At 41.7% G+C, this 25,617-nt stretch overlaps 1 protein-coding gene across 1 annotated transcript; it reads left to right on the forward strand.

Moving 5' to 3' along the window:
* The first annotated feature begins 6,114 nt into the window (after positions 1-6,114).
* EPCIP (exosomal polycystin 1 interacting protein) lies at positions 6,115-18,758 on the forward strand. The gene is made up of 2 exons (XM_066365935.1): positions 6,115-6,284; positions 17,537-18,758. Exon 2 carries the CDS (start codon positions 17,570-17,572, stop codon positions 18,239-18,241), a length of 672 nt encoding a protein of 223 aa, XP_066222032.1. The 5' UTR covers positions 6,115-6,284; positions 17,537-17,569; the 3' UTR covers positions 18,242-18,758.
* Positions 18,759-25,617: the final 6,859 nt, after the last annotated feature.

Raw genomic sequence — 25,617 nt, forward strand, 5'->3', positions numbered from 1 at the left:
TAAAAAAATGGGAAGAGGACATGAACAGACACTTCTCCCAGGAAGAAATACAGATGGCCAATAGATATATGAAAAGATATAGTTATGAAAAGAAGTTATATAACTTCTTTAGTTATTGGAGAAATGCAAATCAAAACTGCAATGAGATACCACCTCACACCTGTTAGATTAGCTATTATTAACAAGACAGGTAATAGCAAATGTTGGAGAGGCTGTGGAGAAAAAGGAACCCTCATACACTGTTGGTGGGAATGTAAAGTAGTACAACCATTATGGAAGAAAGTATGGTGGTTCCTCAAAAAAACTGAAAATAGAACTACCTTATGACCCAGCAATCCCTCTACTGGGTATATACCCCCAAAACTCAGAAACATTGATACGCAAGGACACATGCAGCCCCATGTTCATTGCAGCATTGTTCACAGTGGCCAGGACATGGAAACAACCAAAAAGCCCATCAATAGATGACTGGATAAAGAAGATGTGGCACATATACACTATGGAATACTACTCAGCCACAAGAAATGATGACATCGGATCATTTACAGCAAAATGGTGGGATCTTGATAACATTATACGAAGTGAAATAAGTAAATCAGAAAAAACCAGGAACTGCATTATTCCATACATAGGTGGGACATAAAAGTGAGACTAAGAGACATTGATAAGAGTATGGTGGTTATGGGGGAAGGGGGGAGAGGGAAAGAGAAAGGGAGAGGGGGAGGAGCACAAAGAAAACTAGATAGAAGGTGACAGAGGACAATCTGACTTTGGGTGATGGGTATGCAACATAATTGAATGACAAGATAACCTGGACATGTTATCTTTGAATATATGTATCCTGATTTACTGATGTCACCCCATTAAAAAAATAAAATTATAATAAAAACAAAAAAAACAAACAAAAAAAACAGATTGGCTTACACTGACCAGGTGGTGGCACAGTGGATAGAGCATTGGATTGGGTTGCAGAGGATCCCGTTTTGAGACCCCGAGGTCGCCAGCTTGAGAGTGGGCTCATCTGGTTTGAGCAAAAGCTCACCAGCTTGAATCCAAGGTCGTAGGCTTGAGCAAGGGGTTACTCGGTCTACTGAAGGCCCCCGATCAAGGCACATATGAGAAAGCAATCAATGAACAACTAAGGTGTCACAACAAAAAACTGATGATTGATGCTTCTCATCTCTCTCTATTCCTGTCTGTCCCTATATATCCCTCTCTCTGACTCTCTCTCTGTCTCTGTAAAAAGGAAAAAAAATTAAATGGAGCCTTGGCTGGATAGCTCAGTTGGTTATAGCGTCATCCCAATATGAAGAGGTTGTAGCTCGATCTCCAGTCAGGATACATACAGAAACAGATTGGTCTCTCTCTCTCTCTCTCTCTCTCTCTCTTTCTCTCTTTCTCTTTCTCTTTCTCTCCTCTCTTTCTTTCTAAAATTAATAAATAAAATTTTAATGTCTTTTAAAAAATTAAATTAAATGGAAATGCATAGGTTTATGAGCACTGTTGAAGAAGAACAAACCAGGCCCTATTTATAAAAGACCTACGAGAAATAAGTAAGGCAGTACAGTATTGGCATGGGAATAAGACAAACACTGCAATGAGACAGACGATGATCTAGAACAGGGGTCTCAAACTCGCAGCCCACCCACCAATTTTGTGCAGCCCGCAGACTAATCAAACTTCGTGGATTAGTCTGCGGGCCAGTCTGCGGCAGCACAAAATTGGTGGGCGGGCCGCGAGTTTGAGACCCCTGATCTAGAAAGAGACCCCCATCTATACACTCACCTGACTTATGAAAAGCTGACACTGAAACAGTTGGATAGGACAAGAAGCTTTTACCCAACCTCACATCAAATATGAAAATCAATTCCAGATTGATTGTAGGTTAAATAAGTTAGGTTGACCTGTACTGCCACTTTGGTAGGCTGAATATTGATAATTCCATATGATGTAGCCCAATAAAAAAAAAAAGCTTTTGAAATAAAACACTGGAGAACACTTTCACGATACTGAAACAGGTAAAGTTTTATTAAAAGGATGCATAAAATATGATACTAAGAAAGGAAAAAAATAAGTAAGTGAGAATAACTTTTAATTAAGGACTTTTGTTTATCAAAAGACACCATTTAGAATAAGGAGGTAAGCCACAGGGTGGAAGACTGAAATACATGCATTCAACAAAGCACTCATATCTAGATTACGTAAAGATCTACACAGTTACTTTTTTAAAAACCAGACAACCAGAAAGAAAAGTGGGCAAAATTATGGGCAATTAAGCTTATTCACAAAGAAGCTATCCATAAAATAGTTATCAAGAAAATGTCAAGTAAGACCATAGTTTTATACCAATATCCACCCACCAGAATGACTAAAATGAATAAGACACTACCAAGTATGGAAGGATGGGAGAAAACTGGAACCTTCATAAACTACTGATGAGAGTGTTACATTGTCCAACTGTGTTAGAATACTGTCCGCAAATGTACTAACTACGAAACCTACGTGTACTCTGTCCCCAGGAATTTCACTCCTAGGCATGCATTCAACAGAAATGTATACATCTGTTCACCAAAAGACATCCATAAGAATGTTTGTGCCTCACTATTTATAATAATCAAAAACTGGATATAACCCAAATGTCCATCAGTAGTAGTATGAAAAAAATAAATTGTGTTCTGCTCACACAGTGGAATAATACAATGGAAAATGATTTGACTTTGGGTGATGGGCACACAACATAATCAACAGTTCAAATGCTATGGAGATGTTTACCTGAAACCTGTGTATTCTTATTGATCAATGTCACCTCATTAAATTTAATTTATAAATAAATAAATAAATAAATAAATAAATAAATAAATAAATAAATAAATAAATAAAAGAAAACAGTGGTAACTTGAAGGTGGAACAGAGCCATGTGGATGACAAGGTCTAGAGTGCAGTGTTGCGAGGTAAGGATGTGAATGTCTGCACCCTGCAGCGAATTGAGTAATACAATGCTGACAATGCCACAGAAGGGTTTGGGAAGGACAGAGGGAACTCGGGAGTGTCCCTGAAGTTGCCTCAGTTGGAATGAATGGTAACAGAGCTACCAGTAATGAGTTGGAGGCAGGTAAGCCAGGGGTAGTAGAGACGTCAAATGATAATATGTGGAAAAAGGCTGTTGGAGCAGTGGAATTTGGAGCCTCACTGTAGAAGAGTTCAGGAAGCCAGCGTACTAATGAACAGAGCAGCTGCTAAAGCTTAAAGACAAAGCAAGATTTGCTTCAGTGCCAACATATGCCAGCATCTTTTCTGCAGGACACGTTGGAGAGGTGGGGGCAGATTTTCACTGTTACTTTATACACTAGGTATTATTGGAATGTGCTATTGGGATCCTGCATTGCTCTCATGATTAAAAAAAGAAGAAGAAGAAGAGGGAAAGAAAGTTAATCAAGAAAAACTGGCATTCAAGCCCACAGTGAACAAACGCTTGCCCACCGCTCCTGACTCTGCCGCTGAACAAGACAGGCCGTCTGGGGTGTGGTGTCATTTGTTTTCCCAGCACAGATTTTTCCTAAATCAACAGACACTCTGTGACCTCGTCAATACAAAGAACAAATGGAAGGGAAAGCTTTCAGATCCTTGGAGAGGCCTACAACCCGAGTCAATGTTTAACATGCCGCACACAGAGATCCCGCCATATTTCACCAGCAGCTGTTTGTTTGGCCTTCAGGTTTCTGAGGAGGAATGTACCTCCATACTCTCTGCCTTTGTCCTAGCACCCCACTCAGCAAGGGGTCCTGCAAGGATTGACATCATAAATAGACAAGGTGACAAACAGTCATAATGATAACAGCAGCCACTGCTATATGCCTCCTTCATGCAATGTTTACACTCAATACTTTATGTAGTTTATCTTTGTCATTAAAATAACTGAGCAGGCTATGTTGTCTCCGCCTTGCCGATGGGGTGTCCAGAGCTGCTGTGAGGTTCAGGCCTCCTGTGTCCTCAAGGCCCCAGCCTCTTTCACATTCCTGTTCTGCTCCTAAGTGGTAGGAACTGCTCCTCCAATCTGTGTCTATGTTCAAGCAAGAAGAAGCAAACTTCCACTCACCTTGTCTCAGCCAGGATGAGTCACTGACCTGTCATCTGGGGTTCATGTCGGTGACAGACAACGGAGTCCACTTCAGCTGGTTTGAACAGCAAGGGGTTTCTTGACACAGAGAGATGGTTCACCAATCACGGGGAGGGATGAACAGACTCCGATGGAACTCAAAATGTAACCATAAAATTGGGTCTTCCAGGGAGCTGCTGCCTCTTCCTCAACCAGGAAGCTGCTGAGTCAAGAGGTCACCTTCTCCAACCACAAGCCAGTGCCACAGTCATAAGCTCTACATCATGGCATGGCTGCCACAACCAGAGTGAGTCGATCAGACAACCATCCCTACAGAGTTAGGCCTATGGTAGCAACAGAGATGCCCAGAACTCCCCTCTGGCTCCCCACCAAACTCAGTCCCCAAACAAAGCCTCGTGGTCCTCTCTTCCTATGACTCAGCTCTGACTCAGGATAAGTGAGATTTAATTCATGTCTGGAACCCCAGCTGCCATGGTAGTTGAGGGTTCTGCAAGTTGAAGATTTTAGTTTTCTGATCTCTACAGCAGAGGCAGGCGGAGAGAAAGGTGTTAGAACAGAGGTGGAATATGCCAGACCATCGGTTAACCACAGTCATCCTGGAAAGCTAGGAAAGCCGGTGTCTGGTGGGCCCGCATTCCCTCCCTCCATCCTCAGGTATTCTGTCCACAGGTATCATCTCACTTCATTGGCACCTCGACCTTTCAGTGAAGCATTGCCCTCTCCAGTTTATAATAAGAAAACTGAGGCTCATAATGTTTAAATAACATTCAAGAAGGTAGCTGAATCAAGATTTGGACCAAAGTTCATGCTCCACTGGCCTCGTGTGGTAGAATTTATGGGTTTAGCTGAAGCTACACAACAATAGCGGGCTCTCCCTATTCCCAATGTCCTGGCTACTGACTAAGATTTGCTGACTTCCAAAGGGCTGAGCAGACCCAGTGCTCTCCCCTCACCAAACCTCTGCTCTGGCCACGTTCTTCCTGGCTTGGAGTGCTTGAGCCCGTGAACCACCCGAGAAGCCAGGCAACGTGTGTCAGGACTGTCTGGTATGAGCACACATCCTCCATTGGCCAAAGAGTCACTCCATGAGGCATTATTTCCCCTTATATGTGAACACTTCAATCCTAGCCATCCTTAAATGCCAACTCAAACCACCTGTCTATACAGACTTCTCCAATCTCCCTGCCTAAAGGTAGCCCTGCCTTCTCTGAAACTCATACTTACTTACCTCCCTTTAAACATTTCCCACAATCAACCTAAATAATCACCCCTTCCATCTTATAGTGTCCTTGAAGATGAGAACTATGACATTTATCTGTTATCCCTCGAAACTCCTGGCCCAGGGCATGGGGGTGGTTGCGGGTTCACCAGATGAGTAATAAATAAATGGATTTCCTTAGTGATGCACTTTTTCTTTCAAGTATTGGATAATCTGCATCTGGATAATTACAAATCAATTGCTCCAGGTTTCCAGTGTTTTTAATTAGCATACCTTCCTTCATCACCACCGTGCATCTGATTTCTCCTATTTTGTGAGCCCTCATTGGTTCATGTGTACGGAGTATTTTTGCATATTTACTTGCTTTGTGGCTTTAAACATTTTTAAAAATGAACTAAAAGAGAAAGAAAGAACCGGACTACATCTTTGGATTTAAAATGAAGTCATTTTCTCTTTGGAACAACCACAATAGGACAATTTTTACCCTAGTTTGGGGCATTTGCCGTAACAGTTCACTGGGCCAAAAAGAGTGGAACAAACCCCGAAAGTAAAAACATCAGAGTCTCTATGCTCTATACTTTCATACATTCAATTTCCTGCTAAAGTAAGATTTCTTCTATTTTTATCAGTCCTTCAAGGTCAGCAGACAGCAGCAGTGTCCTTAGTCCCTTCTGGAAACGGTCCACGTGAGAACCCCCAAAAGAGTGGCCAGTACTCACCAAGACGGGTTCTCTCCCGCCCTGTGCTTAACACTGGTAGGCAGGCAGCTTCCTCTTGGTTGCCATGGAAATGACCAGGGCTGCTGGCCCTCTGGAGACACAAAAGAACAGCAAGTGCGAGACCAGGCATTCCGTCCTGCCTCCGAGATTAAGCGGTTGTCCAGCCAGAGTGAAGGCTCGGCAGGGCCTGAGGGGTGGAGAAGCCAGCCTCCCGTCAGAACTCTGACATGTAAGTCGCTTCTCTGTTCTTTTCTTGAAAGGTATCTCTAGCTGGACAGGTTTTAGCAGCTTCAGAATTTCTGCTGTGGGGCAGGAAGTGGCTGTGACAGTTTGAAGAGCCCCTTCTTATAGTACTGACATTTCTTGAATATAATACATGCTTATGGGTGCCTTCCTCACGGACCACTCTTGAGCTTCCAGGCACATGAATTGCTCTTTACTGAGATTCTGCCTTTAAAGGCAATGTTTTCAGTACATTAAGCAAAGGATAAAATGATCTTCTCACTAGTCCCTAAATAGATAGGCTCACTTAGGTTAATATTATATAACAGGTATTTCCATGGAATCTGGGCTTCTTCTTCTATTTTAAAAGTCTGGCTATATTTTCCTGCTGGCCTCCCTAGCTAAGTAACAATTCAATCAAAGAGACACATGTCATATCTCTTTCCCTGATTGTGATCTGTCCCAGTAGAGCCCAAGCTCTACGTCAATCAGGTGTCCCTGATTCGACTTCCCCTGCAGTGGGACACTCCTGCTTATCAGCAGGGCTGGCAGCCTCTTCAAGACTACTCTTGAGGCGGCTATGAGGATGCTACTGTTAAGTGCCACCGGAGGAAAGACACAACCGACACACAAATTAGTTGCAAGAATTACACAGGCAATTTATTACTCACAAATCCTTTTGGCATGCCTGGGTACAGCTTAAGGGGGCCCCATTAGCATGCTCCTCGCGGCTGTCTTTGGTCAGAGCTCAGAGCGGTGTGGAGACAGTCCACATCAACGTTGGAGTCTGGGCGACTACTGCAGCAGGGGGCCCCTCAGCTTTAGTACCTTTTCTGGCCAATGCCTTCTAACAGGTGTCAATCTACAGGATTAACACTTCAAACCACCATTTTGGGAGTTCCTCACAGGGAATCCCCTCTATGTCAATGTACTGAAATGTTTACATCAAACCACTTTTTAAGATGTTCTTATTTATGTCAGTTTACAAAGTAAATGTAAATAACACCAAGCTACTTCTTATCTAGGTATAATTTCACACACATACTAACTGGGCCCTGCTTGTAAGTCAGAGTCCATTTATCACATTACAGAGTTATGGCACTAAGCCACTATATTAATTCTTATTCAAATGGTATAACTTTATTTAATTTTAATTATTTTTAATATCATTTTAATTAGTTATATATATCTTCTATATTTTTATATATTGAATTACTATAACCTTATATTACTACGTGATCACAGGCAAAGCTAGGAGCTCAGAATACTCGCTGATCGTGTTTCTTTGCCCTGTTTTTATCTGATAGTTTTATATTTACTGCTTATTTATACATAACTCATTAGAAAGCACAGGTAGATAAAAGAACTAAGTTTAGATAATCATTAACATTTGAATTGGTTAATTAACTTTTTTAAACAATGGGCCTTTTATTTAAAAATAAAAAAATAACAACAATACTTTTGTAATTCAGTAGTCCTTACACAGTCCGGCATGCATTTCCTTGTTTAATAACCATGTTTTTGAAAAGTATTTTAGCAATAAGTGTGTTGGGGTATATTGAGAAAGGAAAATATTTCAAAATAATTGCGTATGATTTAAAAAAAAAAAAAAAAAAAAAAAACCTGTCCTTAAAAACTATGCAAAATATCAGACCTTGTTTGTTTGAACTTTTTTTTAAATGAGAAGAGTGGGTTTGAAAAGTTTTTTACTTTTGTTTTCAGACCAAATAATGCAATATGTTTGAAAGAAAAAAATTTTTTTTTAATTTATTTGACAGATATTCAGTATTTTCTGAAAATAACAGTGTCGATAAAGTATTTATGGTAATGAGTGCTTTTTAATAACTGGCTTACATTTCCCAAATTTCTTCTCCACATCAATATTTTTACTGCTTGAAGCTGGTATGCCATCCGCTTTTAAAATTCAATGTCAGTGGGGAGAAGAGACAGACCACACAGTTCCATGGCTGTGTGACCAAGGGGGCAGCTGAACCATGCTGGGGGCTGGAATCCCGGTGATGGAGAGGCTGGAGGGGTTTATAATCATTGGTTCATTAACTCTCACAAGGACATGTGTCAGGTGAAAGGTGCATTAGCGACCTATTCCAGTAAAACTTCCCATTGGCTGACTCTCTGAGGTATAGTCTTTCTCCCCCATTCCATGTTTATCTTAGCAGAAGTGGCACTCAACTAGTGCTATCCTTACTTTTAAATCTAATTTTAAATATTTCTTTTCTCAAAAAGTGTTTCTGAAATGTTTGTGTATAACAGAACCCACCTGATTCCTTTTGTTTCCTACTCAGCCAGCACGCGGTTCCACATCCACACTTTAGGTTCAAGGTTGCAGAGCCTAGTGCTAGAGCAGGAGGCATGGAACACTGAGCAGGAACATGCCCCAGGGGTGAGGGGGGAAAGCTATGATTTTCAGCATGACTCTTTTGAGTAAAATTTGGCTGTCTGGGTTCTAATCTTCGCAGTTTCCTACTGGCTCTGTGACCTTGAGCAAGTTAACCTCTTTGAGTCCCCATTTTCTGATATGAAAACGGGATCCCAATATCTGCCTTTAGGATTATTGCATAGGTTGACTGACGTAAAACATGCAAAGTACTTTGAACCATATAGGGCACACCAGACGCACTCATGAAATGTTATTATTAATCAAAAGGCATGTACACAGGCAGACTCGTTTCACTGTATCTTGCTTTATTGCGCAAGGTGAGCAATTTTTGCAAATTGAAGGCAAGACTCACCACCAGAAAAAAGACGACTTGGGGTACTTGCTTTGTTGTGGTGGTCTGAATAACTCGTAATCTCTTTGCTGGGGGTGGGTCTTGCCTTCAGTTTATGAAAATGCAGCATCTGTGAACCCCAATAAAGTGGGGCACAGCAAAACAAGTCAAGCTACGGGTTCCTGATTTCAGTCAATTTTTAACACATGGGTCTCCTACATTTCTTATCTTGAAAGTGCATTGTCCCTTATCGAGGACCATTTTCTATATTTAGCTAGGTTAGCCTTGGGAACACAGGGTTGAGGGGCAGTAAATGGTGCAGTGAAATGCTGACATTTTTTCTCTACTGAGCGGTCTGCACTCTGTAGAATCCAGTGGTAAATCTGACAAGTTAGTGTGAAGCGTCCCAGACGCTTGCGAGTAAGATACTGGGTGACTGAGCAGGAAGCTCAGGGAAGAGTCTGGCGGAAGCTCACAGGTGATACTTTAGTCGGGGGGGGGGGGGGGGGGGGGTGGCCGGCAGTCACCAAAGAATGGGGTAAACATAGAGAAGAGAGCCAGGCACTGAGCTGGGAGCGTGCAACAGCAAATGGAAGCAATGGAGACGCCAGCTGGGGAAAGAGAGAGGCAGCAGCCGTCATCTGAGACTGCAAGAAAAACAGGAGAGTGTGGTGTCACAAAAGCTGTCACAAAAGCGCAGCAGAAAGGAAGGAGTGGGCAACTGTGTCAAATGCCGGTGAGGTGTCAAGCAAATGAAAGGAGACCAGGAAATTAACAACCTGCTTCAGCACTTTGGGGGATGGGAGTCGCTGGGAACTCGAGATGTTTTCAGTGCGCTAATGGGAAAGGTAGCATGATAGGAGATGGCTTCAGAGTCTAACATACGCCCAAGCCCTGGGCTCTTTGTAAGATCACCACCAACTTATAAAAGCTCCTTGTTAATCTCTCTTATATGGCAGACTGGTGTGGTCCTATGGAGACGCAGGTTTGAAGTCAGCAAGAATTGTGCCTACTACATGCTGCTAACCTACTGAAGTTCTGTGAAGGAGGTGGGATCTGGAGACCATTTAAGAGATGAATATTGTTTCTTAGAAAATGAGAAATAGATAACACAGACACAGGGGGCACCGTAAGCAGCGGGAGGGCGTCTCTCACCCAGTGGAAGACCACACACACACACACACACACACACACACCCCTCAGGACTTGCTCTCACAATATTCTCCTTTCCAGGTTTTTTTTTTTTAATTGATTTTAGTGGGAGAGAAAGGGAGGAAGGGAAGGAGACAGGAACATCAATCTGTTATATGTGCTCTGACTAGGGATCGAACCAGCAACCTCTGTGCTTTAGGATGAAGCTCTAACCAACCGAGCAATCCGGCCAGGGTCCCTTTCCAGTTTTGATAGCATTTTCCATTTGCACCTCTGAAATGTCTGTTCTCCAAGGTCACTAGATCAGAAAGCCAGAATCCTCTCTGTAGCCAAGAGGTCTAAAGACTTCACTGGGAGTCATGCCTAGGCAACGTTTCGTGGGTACCCATTTAGACCAAATTGTGATGCTCAGATTACCCACAGGAGCTCTGCTGTTCTCACAGAAATAATTTTCAAAGAGGAGTCAATGAGATCAGGAGGGAGGGATTCTTTTAAATAAACTTCTTATTTTAGAATGGTTTTAGACTTACAAAAAATTTGTCAAAATAGCACTGAGAGTTGCCATATGTCCCACACCCAATATTCCCTATTATCAACAACTTATGTGGCTTTGGTGCATTTATCACAATTAATGCACAAATATTGATACATTATCATTATTAACTAAATTCCACACTTTATTCAAATGTCCTTAGATTTTATCTAGTACCTTTTTGTTATTGTTCCAGGGTTGCACTCAGCTTCTCACACTACCTTTAGTTGTCATTCCCAGGAGGCATTTAAACATCTTTCAAGAAAGCAACAAGGTTTTAGATTACCTTTGGTTCTGATATTTGTAACTAAAACCATTAAAGGAAAATTTGATTCTTACTTTTCTAAAATCTAATCGTTGAAATAGTTGACTATGGATGAAAGGAAATAACTATTGAGGAAATAGTTCAAGGGACCTTGTGGGACTGTAATCATGTACAACTGTAAGGAAAGCTCTGAATCCCTTGTATTGTTCTGGAAGGAAGTAATTAAAATATTCAAGCCCTAGCAGATTTTTTTTTTTCTCATCTCTTAGCAAAGGAATTTCTCAGACTCATTTTCCTTGGCAACCTCACACTCATAATACTGGCCCAGTAACTTGAGCACAGCTCTCCCTGAATTAGTGTTACAGGACTGAACACTTAAATGTTAGGTTGTGGGCAACTCTGCAGGAGGGGTCTCTCAACCGAGAGCAATTTGGCAGTGGCTTCTGCTGCTCACACATGCCTCTGAGATCAACACACACTAGCTCTGCTCACCTGTCCTTTGGCCCTGAAAGGGTGTGCGGAGAGGAAGGGCAGTGAACAGGGGCTCCCACTTGGGGTTCACGGTCCCCATTCCAGGTGAGCGTGTTTCTCATTACATTCACAAGAAAGTTCCAAGTCACCTGCAAACCCAGACCAAGCTCGTTGGTAAAGTCACGGGAGATTGAGGATGCCTCATGGGACTTGTGCCAGATGTCCTTCAATGGCTTTCAGGAGACTCACAGGCAAGGCAGAGGATACCGAGCTCAATCTTTCCACCCTCTCAACCCACACACACACGCTCTCACTATGCTTCCTGAGTCACGGGCTGGGCCAGACGCTGAAAACCTTGCTGAAAAAGAAGATGAATTTCACTTGCTTATCTGACAACATGATAAGCTCCACAGTTTTAGGAAAGAAAAGCTAAAACAGGAGTGAAGAATTGGTAATGTGCATCTTTGATTTAGTCAAAGGGATTTATTTGGATTGTGTAAATGTTTATGGGCTGCCTCTCTGTGACAGGCACTGAGGTAGAGACGGGGGGAACCATGGTCAACAATGAGACAAGGACTTTGTCCCATTAGAAACCTGACTTAAAAACAGCATCCCAATAGCAAGGGGCCCGGCACCCAATAAGCAAGTTAGTGGATGAAATTAACACTCAGTTGAGTTTAATGCTTACAAAGCACAAAATGCCTGCTTCTCAGTTGATTCTTCATTATCTAAACCAGGGGTAGTCAACCTTTTTATACCTACTGCCCACTTTTGTATCTTTGTTAGTAGTAAAATTTTCTAACTGCCCACTGGTTCCACAGTAATGGTGATTTATAAAGTAGGGAAGTAACTTTACTTTATAAAATTTATAAAGCAGAGTTACAGCAAGTTAAAGCATATAATAATAATTACTTACCAAGTACTTTATGTCGGATTTTCGCTAAGTTTGGCAGAATAAATCTTTATAAAACAACTTACTATAGTTAAATCTATCTTTTTATTTATACTTTGGTTGCTCCGCTACCGCCCACCATGAAAGCTGGAATGCCCACTAGTGGGCGGTAGAGACCAGGTTGACTACCACTGATCTAAATTGATAAATATGTGAGCACTTTAGTCCATTTCTATTACTAATCTCAAATCAGTAATCCAGTTGATACTTTAGAAGGTGAAGGATTGAGAAGTGCAGATCGGTAGTTACAGAACAGTCACGGGGACATAAAGGACAGCACAGTGAGGTCAGTTTTCTGCCTTTCACAAGGTACCACACTGAACCTCCACAAGAGGGGAAGTGATCTCTATCAACAGAGACCACACAGAGCATGACTTCAGAATTAGGTAGGTGCTTGTGAGGGCATGGGAAAATTCAGTGGCTCATACCAGGGATAGGGAGGAGGGTGTGTGCTGCTGTGGAATGTGAAGAAGAAAGAAAAGACAACACTTATCCCAGTAAGAAAACACGGGGGAGAGACCCAAATGAACTCACAACATTAGAAGCTTTGAAATATCAAACAGCAAGGATACCGCTCCTCTTCTCAAAGTCATCTTGCGCAGTGTTTACCTCTCGCTCACCTACCTCCTGCAGTGTGTTTGTGGAATGGAGCCAAAGGAAAGAAAATGCTAAAACTCCTTCTCAAACGACTTCTTGAGCAAGGTCTTCTACCTCCGGCCTCCATACAGTGTTTCCGTGGGCATCTTGTCCACATTATACAGAGGAGCCGACATCTCCTGCTGGGCCCAAGTGGGAAAGGTGGTGCACAGCCATGGACAAGTGGGAACCAGATCTGAGAATAGGTGACTACTGAACTCTGGAGCCCTCCACACAAGTCTTCCATATTTTCTTTTAATGCTTGTAGTCCTTCTAACAAGGGACAAGGTAGAGGTAAGGCTTAAGATGAAAATACAGTACACTTGGGTGACAATGTATTTATTTCAATCTGTACCAAGGTTTATGCTCTGGCCAGATAGCTCAATTGGTTACAGCATTGCCCTGGAGTACAGAGGTTGCCAGTTCGATCCCTGGTCAGGGCACATACAGGAGCAGATGTGCCTGTCTCTCTCCTGCTCTCTCCCTTTGTCTCTTTAACTTCAATAAAATAAACATTAAAAAAAACTTTTTTTAGGTTTAATCAAGTGCTTTTAAACCCTTATATGAAAGTGGGGTTTTTAGCACCAGGCAGCTGGAAATAGTGGATGAAGGGATGACCAAGGAGCTAAGAGAAAGGCACAGCAAAGGGACCCTGGGGATAAGAAAGGCCCTATACCAACTTCAGGCTCTGGCCCAAACTGGTCTTATTAGCTATGGGTCTGGCAGCCAGTCTATCGAAACCCTCAAGGGGCTCTTGACCCTGAGAACATGAACTGAGTCTTCCTCGAGGCCATCAGAGGACAGAGGAGCTGTCTTCAGAAGTGGGGTCCCAGGCAAGAGTGAAACAACAAATGCTTCCCAGTGCTGCCCATTTGGGATCTCCTGCTTCCTCCACCACCTGCTCCTTCTGAGGCGTTCAGGAGGGCATTATTGGGAAAGAGACTTTTTTTTCCTCTGGGGGTTGCTTGGTGTGTAGAAGAGAAACTTCAACCCACTGGTGACCATTTGGTCACTAAAAGGGGTGACCTTGTCTGAGAATGAAGCCAACACAGAGGAGAACAGAGACAAGAACTGGACAGACATTCCTAACAACCCACTTTTGAGCACCTGGATCAAGTCATACCTGACATCCTTTCTTGATTTTTTAAAAAATATGTGAACCAAGTTTTGTTGTTTGTTTTACTCAAGAGAACCTGAACTGTATTTCTGTAACAAGCAGTTAAAAGAGTGTTAGCATACTAACATTGATAAACTGCTTCTTTTTTCATTCATTCCATAAACATTTGTTGAGTCCTTGCTATGTGCTAGGCACCGTGCTGGAAACTGAGAATATAAAGCCAGTTAGAGCTCCTTCCAGGGCTTAGACCCCAGTAGAAGTGACTTGTGAAGCAATAATCACAGTGCTTGCTGTGTGACAATCACTGTAATTAGAATTCGTGTGGGGCAGTGGTTGGCAAACTCATTAGCCAACAGAACCAAATATCAACAGTACAACGATTGAAATCTCTTTTGAGAGCCAAATTTTTTAAACTTAAACTATATAGGTAGGTACATTGTTATTAACTTAATTAGGGTACTCCTAAGCTGGCCTTTGCTAAACACTCAAGAGGCCAAAGAGCCTCATGTGGCTCACAAGCTGCAGTTTGCTGACCAAGGGTGTGGGGTGTTAAGTCTGCACCTAACTGCCTGGGAATGGAAGATGCCATGACAAGCCTCATGGCGGAGGTAGTATCTGAGTTTGGGAATATTTCTTGAGTGGGAAAAAGGGAAGGGAAATCACCTGTGTAGTTAACCTAGGTGGCCAATGTTTGAAAACCCTGAAAGTGGATAGAGAGATTGGCAGACTGTGGCAGTGGGAGAGAGGAGTGGAGGGCTCCTGTGGGCTGGAACCCTCCGATGCACCCTGACGTGTCACTTTCTCAGCACGCTAGTGTTTGTGTGCTCTGTAGTTGAGGCCTGCCCCCTGCCCTTGCGCACACCCAGACAGGGACACAGCAAGGGGCAGGGGCATCATAATGTATCTGCTCGTTCCACTTACACTATGCAGAATCTGCCCACCAATGAATAAACACATAGTGAAAGCAGGGCGTCCACAATCCACATCCAACAAACCCCCAGAAAGAAATCTTTGGTAACACTGGAGGAGAAAAGTGTCCACCTGGCATCCCTACAGTGATCCCATCAACTGGTTACCAGGAATATGTGTTCCGCTCTGTTCCCCTTCGTGAGGCTTCCTGCATCTGGCCTCCAGCTCTGGCTTTTGGGCTCTCCGATGTCCAGAGAACAGGGCCATCGGTGGTCCAGCCAGGGTCTTGACTGCTGGGAATTTGCTCACAAATTGCTCTGGGACTTCCAGCCCCACTCCCTCCAGGAAATCAATGTCCTTTTCCCTTCTTATCCCCTGCCTTCATCCATGCATGCCTCTGAACGGTGTTAGCCCCTGCAAGAATGAGGCCCCGAGCTGGTAGACAGATCCTCTTCTGTCCCTTCCCTTCAAGACCAATGGTACTGACAACTGCCCTCCCAGGTCTCTGTGGCAGGGTTACTGGGATGTGAAGCCCTAGAAACCTGTGGTGGAATCTGGGACAGGTGATCATCTAAAATTATCTTGTAGTTAATAAATTTTCACTGTTCCTTAGTGGTAATAACCACTACCACATTCTAAGACTTTAACACTGGGAAGCCTCTTGTTCCGGGTGCATTCTGGCTCTCCACATCTCTCAAAGCCTTTCTCTTATTACAAAGTGATCAGTGAATAAACCCTTTAAGGAAATCTCATGCCAACTTCAGAACACACACAGAACACTAAAAAAATGCCTTATTCAGTCCTCCAAATGGACTTTAATCTATCTCTCGGCTATGTTCCTATAACCATGTATGTATTCCATAGAGCCTTTCTTGGAGGGCCAGGTTCAGGTCTTGTTTACCTTTGTTTCTTCTGCATGGCCTTGTCGAACAGCCTATGCTGAGCCCTACTGGCTCTTGCCTTTGTCCCCCTCCCCCGCCTTCTGCAGTAGCTCTCAGTCCTCACCTGCAGGCCCTGCCCGTCTGAACTCTGAAGCAAGATCAAGTCCATTAGGACACCAGCTCCCCACAAGCTCCTTGTCTGACTCTGGACTGTCTCCCCAGGGTCAGCAAAAGTGACGGCCACCTAAGAAACTCCCAGCAAGCATTTGTTGAATGACTGAATGAATGACACTATGATTGCTCTGAGAACCAATGTCTCACCTTCTGTTCAAATTCTCTTGGCTGAGCTTATTTTCACTCCCCCGCACACGAGCCTGTCCATCCACCTGACTCGGCATTTTCAGCTCTGCCCATTTGAGCTTCTCATTGCCTCGCCACCTCTGGCCTCATTTTACACCCTTAGTGTCCAATGTCTGCCTGGCCTCTTTCCTCCTGTCACCATTCTCTATGAAGACACGTTTAACTTCCCAGATTGACCCTTTTAGTCCCTCCCCAGCCATCCCTAGCTCTGGTCTCTCCTGGTCAGAGGTGTCATCCCAAGTTTCTCGCCATCCCCATGGGCTCTATAAATATAAACAAAATGAATTATATTGCTTGGTCTCTCTCTTAGTCATCACCTAACTCAGGGGAAATTGGATTACTTTTGCAAAACTGGAATCTGGTGCTTTATTTCATAATGCCTATCTTATTCCAATCCATTAAAGGAGATTGCACATCTATTATCTACCAGGCACTGTAGTGCATTTTCCCCCTAAGTTGGACAACCAAGTTGGTGTTGCTCAACTACATGTGCAGCCCTGTCTTGTCCATATCTCAGCACTTACATATTGCTCAGTTTGGAGCCCTGTGGTAAATTATCTGATAATATAAAATCATAAAATTTGCTCTAAGGAAAGAATAGAAAAATCAAGATCATTGTGACGAATGGCAGGGACTAGTCTTTTCATCATCTATCAATATAGTTTAAATTGACTCTAACACTTACATTTCCAGGAGGCCAGGAAAGGCATGAATGGACCTATAAAAAGGTTAATGGGATGGGGGCATGTTTGTCTAGTTAGAAATTAAAGTTGACCATTAACTAACTGTTTCACTGGCATTCACGCTATGTTGTCTAACAGGTAGTGCTCAGGCAGCTAAATAAGGAACTGCTTTGTCTGTGGATTCCAGGAAATCAGATACGGAGAGGGTGGAGGGAGTGTGCATGTTTGGGGCAGAGGGGGTGCTGACAGGTACTCAATACCAGACCTCAGAGGTTTGGAAGGTGTGTACACCCACATATAGGATGTGCTAGGTCTCCTCCCCGGCATCCACTGCCCCGCCCTTGCTGGTGTTATTCTGTCAGCAGATGTCACAAGGAGTTTTATGCCCCAGATGAGTAGAGTTAAGGGCGTTGGCACCCAGCAAAGAGCATCCCTGCACTTGGGCACCTGGCATCATCTGCTTTTGTTAGAGCTGCAAGAGAGGAGAGTTTATAGCAGGTCATTCAAGGGCTCCTCTTCCATGAGCAGTGCCTTTCTAACCAGTGGTAACCGAGCTACGTATCTCCCTCCAGGTGAGTTCTGATGTGCTGGCTGATGCAGGGGCCATGAGCACGCTGGCTCCCACTGGGACAAGAATGGCACCACCTTCCGGACACAGCCTCCTTCTGATCAGCATGCTGGGCATCTTGGTACTCGACCACCTCACACGAGGCCAGAACAGCACACTGATTTTCACCAAGGAAAACATCATTCGGAACTGCAGTTGCCCCGTGGACATCCAGGACTGTGACTACAGTCTGGCCAGCCTCCTGTGCAGCTGCAAGACTGCCCTGCTTTGGGCCACAGAGCCCCTCAGCTATAGTGGCCATCTGACGGTCTGGTTCACGGACGCCTCTGCACTGGGCCTCCTGCTGAACTTCACGCTGGTCCAGGACCTGAAGCTTTCCCTGTGCAGTGCAAACACCCTTCCCACTGCATACCTGGCCATCTGTGGTCTGAAGAGACTTCGCATCAACACCGAGGCCAAGCACCCCGTGCCAGAGCAGAGCTTACTCATCCACAGTGAACCCAGGGAGAAGCCCATGTGGCACACAGGCTGGCAGTCATGTACTTATGTCTCGTTCTTAGATATGGCCCTGTTCAACAGGGAGTCGTCCCTAAGATCCTATAGTATTGAAAATGTTGCCAACATTGCCAACAACTTCCCCTCCTTTTCTGACTTGAAAACCTTCCCAATTCTGAGCAACAAAAGCTACGTTGTCACATTCATTTACTAATACTGTCAGTATGCCTAACCACTGGAGACTTTGACCCACTATGGATAATTTGAAGAAGGGACCTAGGAATAAGTTCATGGGTGTCTCTGCCCACAGCTCCCCTCTCCCCAGAACCCCTCACAGCAGAGCCACACATACGGGTCACCAGCCTTCTTTGCCATATTCCCTGCCCAACCATGGGAGCTGTTTTGGAAAAAAAAAAAAATAGAAAGAAACCAAAACCCAACTTGGTTTGGCCCAGAAACATCTCTTGAGGGCCAGCTAGAGGCTAGGTCCCTTTTCTTGGGGGTCTGTAAAGTCATGTTAGACCAGAAATAGAACAAGCCAGTCACACCAGGGGCTATTTAGTGGAGCTCAGCGTAGGGGGTGACCTCCAAAAGGGTATCGTCCTTCAAAATACTGCCTTACTGGTGTTCTGCAGTATTTTGTGACAGGGTCTGAGATTTTCTCCTAAGTAAAGAGCAATAGATTTCAGAGGCGTCAAGGTTGTGGGCTCCGCATGAATGATGAGGTTCTCTTAGACCAGGGGTCCCCAAACTACGGCCCGCGGGCCACATGCGGCCCCCTGAGGCCATTTATCCGGCCCCGCTGCACTTGCAGAAGGGGCACCTCTTTCATTGGTGGTCAATGAAAGGAGCACATTGACCATCTCATTAGCCAAAAGCAGGCCCATAGTTCCCATTGAAATACTGGTCAGTTTCTTGATTTAAATTTACTTGTTTTTTATTTTAAATATTGTATTTGTTCCCGTTTTGTTTTTTTACTTTAAAATAAGATATATGCAGTGTGCATAGGGATTTGTTCATAGTTTTTTTTATAGTCCGGCCCTCCAACAGTCTGAGGGACAGTGAACTGGCCCCCTGTGTAAAAAGTGTGGGGACCCTTGTCTTAGACGGATATTTTCCAGGTACCTTGCTAAGAACAGATGCATTGAGAAAGGAGAATTTTGTGAGGGTGTTTGTGTAGGGGTGAGGCCTGGGTAGGGTGGGAACTCAGGACCAAATGAGGGCACCAGGGTTTCAAAGAGGGGAATAGAAGTGAAAGTTGGGGGGCATAAAACCAATTGCATATACCTCCAAATTTGCCTGGACCCTGGGAAAGATTCCTTCTCTTTCATGTCCTGCTCTTTCTTTGCCTCCTTCTGTTGTTGTCCCCACTGCCACTTCCATTTCTCCTCTCCTTTCCCCATCTCACTCCTCCTGCTCCAGAACCAGAACTAAGAGTAACCATTAGAACTATGTTTAACTACACTAGGAGCAAGCCTGGGAACCTAGCAATCACAACATCATTCCCATGGATAAAATGCTCACATGACCAATAGATAATTAAAAGAACTTGAAGGGCTCAGTCCATTTGGAAGTTTAAGACTGTAATGTTAAGACAGATTGTATGACACGGTTAACACAAAATGATTTTATGTGTACTGCTATAAGAAACCAAGGCAACATTTTTCAAATTAAACTGACTCATCATTGTGGAAAGAAAATTTTTCCTCACAGAGACCCAACCATTAGAGTGGAATGAATAAAAAGAATGCATGCTGTTTGACAAGGCAATGGCGCAGTGGAAAGAGCATCAGCCTGGGACGCTGAAGACCCAGGTTCAAAACCCCAAGGTCGCTGGCTTGAGCAAGACGCCACTGGCTCAGCTAGAGCCCCCTGATCAAGCATATGAGAAAGCGATCAATGAACAACTAAGGTGCTGCAACAAAGAACTGATGCTTCCCATTTCTTTCCCTTCCTCTCTCTCCCTCCCTCTCTCTCTCTCTCTCTCTCTTTCTCTCGATTGCAAACAACAACGAAAAAGAATGCATGCTAATTATAGTAGAAAGGTCTAAACTCAGAGTGCAAAGAAATAAAACTTATTGCATTCATTATGCCATAATCATAAGAAATAATTTTATTATGAAATAAGATAATGTCTTGGGATGATGACTTTAGATCCCATTTATCATATTTTTCTCTTAATCTTAATATAGTGTAACTGGAATAACCTGAAATGTCTACATTTACTTAATTGGTGGGGGAATTGCCCAGCGAGGTTAATTAGCTTGAGTCCATAATGTCACTTTTTAAATTAGGCCACAACTAAGACCAAAATATGAATTTTAATAGAAAAACACAATGACCTTATTCCTAACATTATACTTGAGAGGTAAGAGTAAAGTCACAGAAAAAAGATAAAGAAGGAAAGAACAAAGAACGGCAAGAAGGATATAAGTGAAGAAAATTAATGATAAATATATTTACTGTCATTAGTCACTGGAAATGTAAAAAATTGAATTTCAATGGACTTTGACTAATAAAATATAAAATTAAATGATGTCAGAAATTCTGAACATCTTAATGTGCATATCTTCCATTTAGTGGCTTTTAATAGTTTCAAAGTTCTTTCACATATGATCTAAATTCTAAGTGATTCTCATAAGAAATAATTGTGGGTCAATGGGACTTGAATCAATAGCAGAGGGAAGTTAATGCAGTGACACATTGAGGTTGCCAGATTTCTGGACCGAAAACGTGGTCAGCTTGCCCTGACAAGATAAAGAGAGAACTGAGAACATCCAGAGCACACACTTGCTGGGGACGGCGTTTGGTGCTCAGCTGGGGGAATCACCAGGGAGTCACAGAGATTGTGTCAAACTGAAGGGGCCACAGTAGCTCAGCTCTGGCTTAGTATTGCCAGTGGAGAACACAACGGGGCCAGATTCAGTCCTTCAAGGAATTAAGAATTCAGGTTTTTATGTGAAATTTCAAAGTCTGTAAAAGGTAGCCCACTATTCTGCTTTTTTGTTTGCTTCTGGCTCTCAATAACACTGTGTGGGTCAAACCAACCACATCAGAGGTCCCCATTAAGCTTGGGACTAGCTGTTTGTCACCCTTGATTTGTAGTATGCTGGTAAAAGTTTAACCCCAGCTCTCCAATTAGTTTTTAAGGAATTTGAAGCTCGATTTGATTATTTCCTCTGTTATCTTATTATAATGTTACTGTGTATTGATTGTACAACTTTGCAGCCCTCTAGAGAAACTAAGTAACAGAAAAAAAGGAAACATTCTCCTTCTGTACCCAGAAGAGGTACTTATAACTTTGTTGTCTTAAGTACCTCTTCTAATATAGCAGGACAAACAATAATGTATGATATTGAGCTAAGAGAGAGAAGTGATTCCTTTCAGAAAGGATACATTACTATTTTTGCTTTTACATTGGTTGTAGACTTCTTAAATGTCAAAAAGTGTCCATCGTGAATGTAATATATCACATTGATACCATGATTATGAATTACATTCTTTCACACAGTAACACTAAATGTAAAAAAACTGAACTGAATAAAAATGATTTCAACTTTTTATTTTACATGAAATATTCTGAGAAAAGTTTACTAAAGGAGACATCCTGGAGCTCTTAATTATAATCATCCCGAAGGAAAATGTTTTGCCTCAATCCCAAAAATCTTTACACATTTACTGATAAGTATCTATAAATAGCCATTGGCATACAGGAAAAAAAATGAATCGAATTGAAATGCCTATCATTTTATATCTGCAGTTCTTAAGATGTAGCATCTTATTGGTTTCTTCTTAATATTAACTGCAGTTTTTGTTTATTCACTTATCTGTATCCAGAACTTGACTACAGGTTTAGGAGAAAGAACACATGCCTGTTCACTACTGGATTTCTGTTGCCTAGAACATAGTAGATGCTCAATAAATTTTGTTGAATAAATGGATGATAATAGAATTATTTAGTCTAAATAAGAGGTATATTTTTAAAAATACTGAATAAGCTCAATATTTCTATTTGAAGAAATAAAATACTGTTTACTTTTATTATTATACCCCAAATTTGGGTGAAGAGAAATTTCCCTTTCTTTTTGTTGAAGAAACTGTCATTTCAGGAAAGGAAGGAATAGTTATTAGTTAAATTGTCGACATATTCATAAACATTAAGTAGCTCTCTACCAGGGCTACTAATGTGACAAAAAAAAAAAAATCAACTTTTAAAACCTAGAATTTAAAAAACCCTGCATTTAATTAATAACAACAGTTTGATAGAAAAAATAATCTTACTGAATTAGATATAGTGGCTAAATTTCAACAGAGTTTGAAAGGATTTAGAAGTTTTCTAACATTTTTAATGGAAACCATTCACATGCTCTGGAAAAAAGTACTTGTCATTACTTGAAATAATTATTTACTTGCAAGATAAAGAGTTTTTTGCACTTTTACCCACTGCTGAAATGTCAGGGAGCATAGTTGTATGGATATCTTTAAAAAAAGAAAGAAGAGCCTGATCTGTGGTGGTGCAGTGGATAAAGTGTTGATCTGGAACACTGAGGTTGCTGGTTTGAAACCCTGGGCTTGCCTGGTCAAGGCACATATGGGAGTTGATGCTTCCTGCTCCTCCTTCTCTCTCTCCCTTTCTCTTTCTCTCCTCTCTCTAAAATTAATTTTTAAAAAATAAAAAGAGAGAAAAGGAAGAAAAGCTACTTTTTGAACAAAAGCTATAGCTGAAGTTATTAACTAGTAAATTTTTTAAAAACAGCTGTATAATTTACACAGATGAAATTAACATTACTACAAAATCAAAATAACTCTTGGTTATTCTGTTAGAATTCTTTGGTAAAAAAAAAAAAAAAAAAAAGAATTCTTTGGTCCTACCGTTCTTTGGTTTTAACTAGTGGAAACAATCTTGAACTATTTTAAGCAAACACACACACAACAATGAAGCATTATCTGTAACAAAACAGAAATGTATTCTAAGGATCCTCGGGTACTCTGCCCCAACAGAAGCACAGTCCTGCTTCAGGAAGAGCTGTGAGCAAGAACAGGAAGGCAGGACGACCCCACACGCCATTCTCTCTGTCCTGTCTGCTTCATCCTTTTCTCTTGCTACACAGAACAGTTTTTTCAGCTACTGGACTGACATGGTAATTTATGGCTTTCCTTCTGCTTTTGAGTTCATTGCAATTCCAGCCACAAGCAGGGACTCACTCGTTCTGTTTCAAGTGCAAAATCTTGGGAGAACCTGATTGGCCCACCTTAGATCAGGTGCTCATCTTTTGCCCCGTCTGGGCATATAACTAGACTCCCGGCCTTCTTCTCACTACAGGAGGCAGTTCCCACAGGTAGAGGGGGAAGGATCTATGACTACTTGAAAAACTAATCTACTGAGTAATTTGTAACAAATGTATTGCAATCTTGTTTTGGGAATAAAGGGATGCAAGCTGTAGAAAATGTTACTTTATATCAACATAGGGTAAAGTGTCTATTATTAATTAAACACAGATATTGTTCAGCATCATTCAGTCAACAAATATTTATTGCCTACTGTGTGCCAAACCCTATTGCAAATACTGTGAAAACAGCAGTCAACAAAACATAAAATCTCTCTCTCCATGAAACTTATATTTTACCTTAAGTTAATGCAGAACTGCCTTCAGCAAGACAAAGTTTAAATTTTTAAATGTATTCAGCTTTTTTCCAGAATAGAATTATTGTTATAGTTTTATAAAGAAAAATTCCTAGATCAGAGAATCCTAGACTATCAGATTCCACCTGCGAAATAACATTTTTAGATACAATAAGAAATGGAAATGGGCAAAGAAAAAAAAAAGGTGCATCTATTAATAAATAAATAAATAAATAAAATGGGCAAATTAAAAAAAAGTGCATCCATTAAAAATAAAAAAAGAAATAGAGGAACTCAGAGGTTTCACCACTTTTTAGTTTGCCAAATAAGGGCATAAGAACAAACAAGCACACTATCATCATTATTTTACAGAAGGAAAGAGATTTTAGTATCTTAACATGGAAAGAGAAAGACAATCTCAGAATAAAGGACTATTTTTCTCCCAAGTAAGGACATCTGGCTATGTTACACGGACAGACTGTCCTTACGCTTCTCATGTGGCAGCTGACAAGGGAAAAGTTTTCACGGGTTCACAGACCCGCATTTGGTAACCACCACCAGCCAGAGTACAGTCTAATACTGAATCAGCAAAACAAAACAAAATTGACTTGCCTATTTGGTCTGAATGTACGGGTCAATCATTCTACGTAAAATCACAATTTGGTGAAAAAAAATCAGAAATATTGCTTGGAAAGATGATTCTAAAGAAAACCTGAACTCACTTGATTCAAACAAAATGGTTGATGTAACAGTACTCTGTAAACCATTTTTGTCTTCCCAGAATATTAAAGTCACCTCAATCTTAAATGGTGATGACACTATGTTCAATAAACAAAGCTTAATACTTAATAAACAAAGTTTAATACTTAACACATAGAACCACTTTATAAAATAATTTCTGATAATATACTACTGACAGGCAAATAAAGCAGCTATTCAGTTTCAGAAATTTAATTTCCACAAGATCTATAACCTCAGAAGGACCTTTGACTTGCTTGGGCAGCAAGATAATTTTTAAGCATTTGACTTTGCCCTTTAATTATTGAATAGGTAGACTGTCAAAGTTACAAATACATTTGTTGTCTTTTAATATCTTGGCTCACCTTAAAATGCAAGTGTTCTCCCCTCTATCCATATTAAGTCAACATGTTTACAGTGGAATACCTTTTAGGCCAAGGTATTAACATATTCTGCTCTAGACCTTATCTTTGTTACCTCTATGGTATTCATGTTACTCCTAATCTGTCTCTTGGCTCAGATGTCTGGAGACTGACCAGGCACAATTTGAATCTTTTGTGATGGGGACTGGAGTTCAATTTCACCAATGAAACACTGTTGGAATCAGAACCTAAATCAATGCTGAACAGCCAGAACATAAGAACTTAGAGTAATTTAAATAAAATGGAAACCAGATTTTATTTACTTTTCCTATTAACTGGAATAAAATGTTACAGAGTATGCTCTCAGCCGAGGTCAGCAATTTGCAACCTTTCTCATCTCATAAACTAATTACTAAAAATCTGTGGCACACCAAATAAAATGTATTTTTTTGCCAACCTAAGAAAAAAATAGGTATGATTTTGATTTGTTCACAGTAGAGGGTTATTGTTGTGTTGGCTGTCATCGTTTTTTTATTTGGCAATTTAAGGTAGAAGAGGTCAGTGCCCCTGGCTAAAATAGTCAGGTATTGCATGTTTTAAAAATTCTTGTGGCGTACCCATTGCAAATTGCTGACCAGGGTCATCCTTCTATTTTCCAAAAGTGAGTCCTGATGGGCAGATCTCAAATCCAATCAAAGAAAACCAGAGAAAAGAGGCAGATGTATATGTGGGCTTAGGGTCATCCACATCAATTTGGAATGTAAAGCAGAAGTGAAATGTTGACAGGATAGTGTAGGCAAAAAGGCACTCGCCTATTTGCTGGTAGCAGTACAAATCGGAACAGCTTCTGTAATGAACAATTGAGAA

This window comes from Saccopteryx leptura, chromosome 2 (assembly GCF_036850995.1).
Source record: "Saccopteryx leptura isolate mSacLep1 chromosome 2, mSacLep1_pri_phased_curated, whole genome shotgun sequence".
In the NCBI taxonomy this organism is placed as follows: Eukaryota; Metazoa; Chordata; class Mammalia; order Chiroptera; family Emballonuridae; genus Saccopteryx; species Saccopteryx leptura.

Coding starts and splice junctions, on each gene's coding strand:
- EPCIP (XM_066365935.1), top strand. CDS start 17,570: ATGAGCACGCTGGCTCCCACTGGGACAAGAATGGCACCACCTTCCGGA.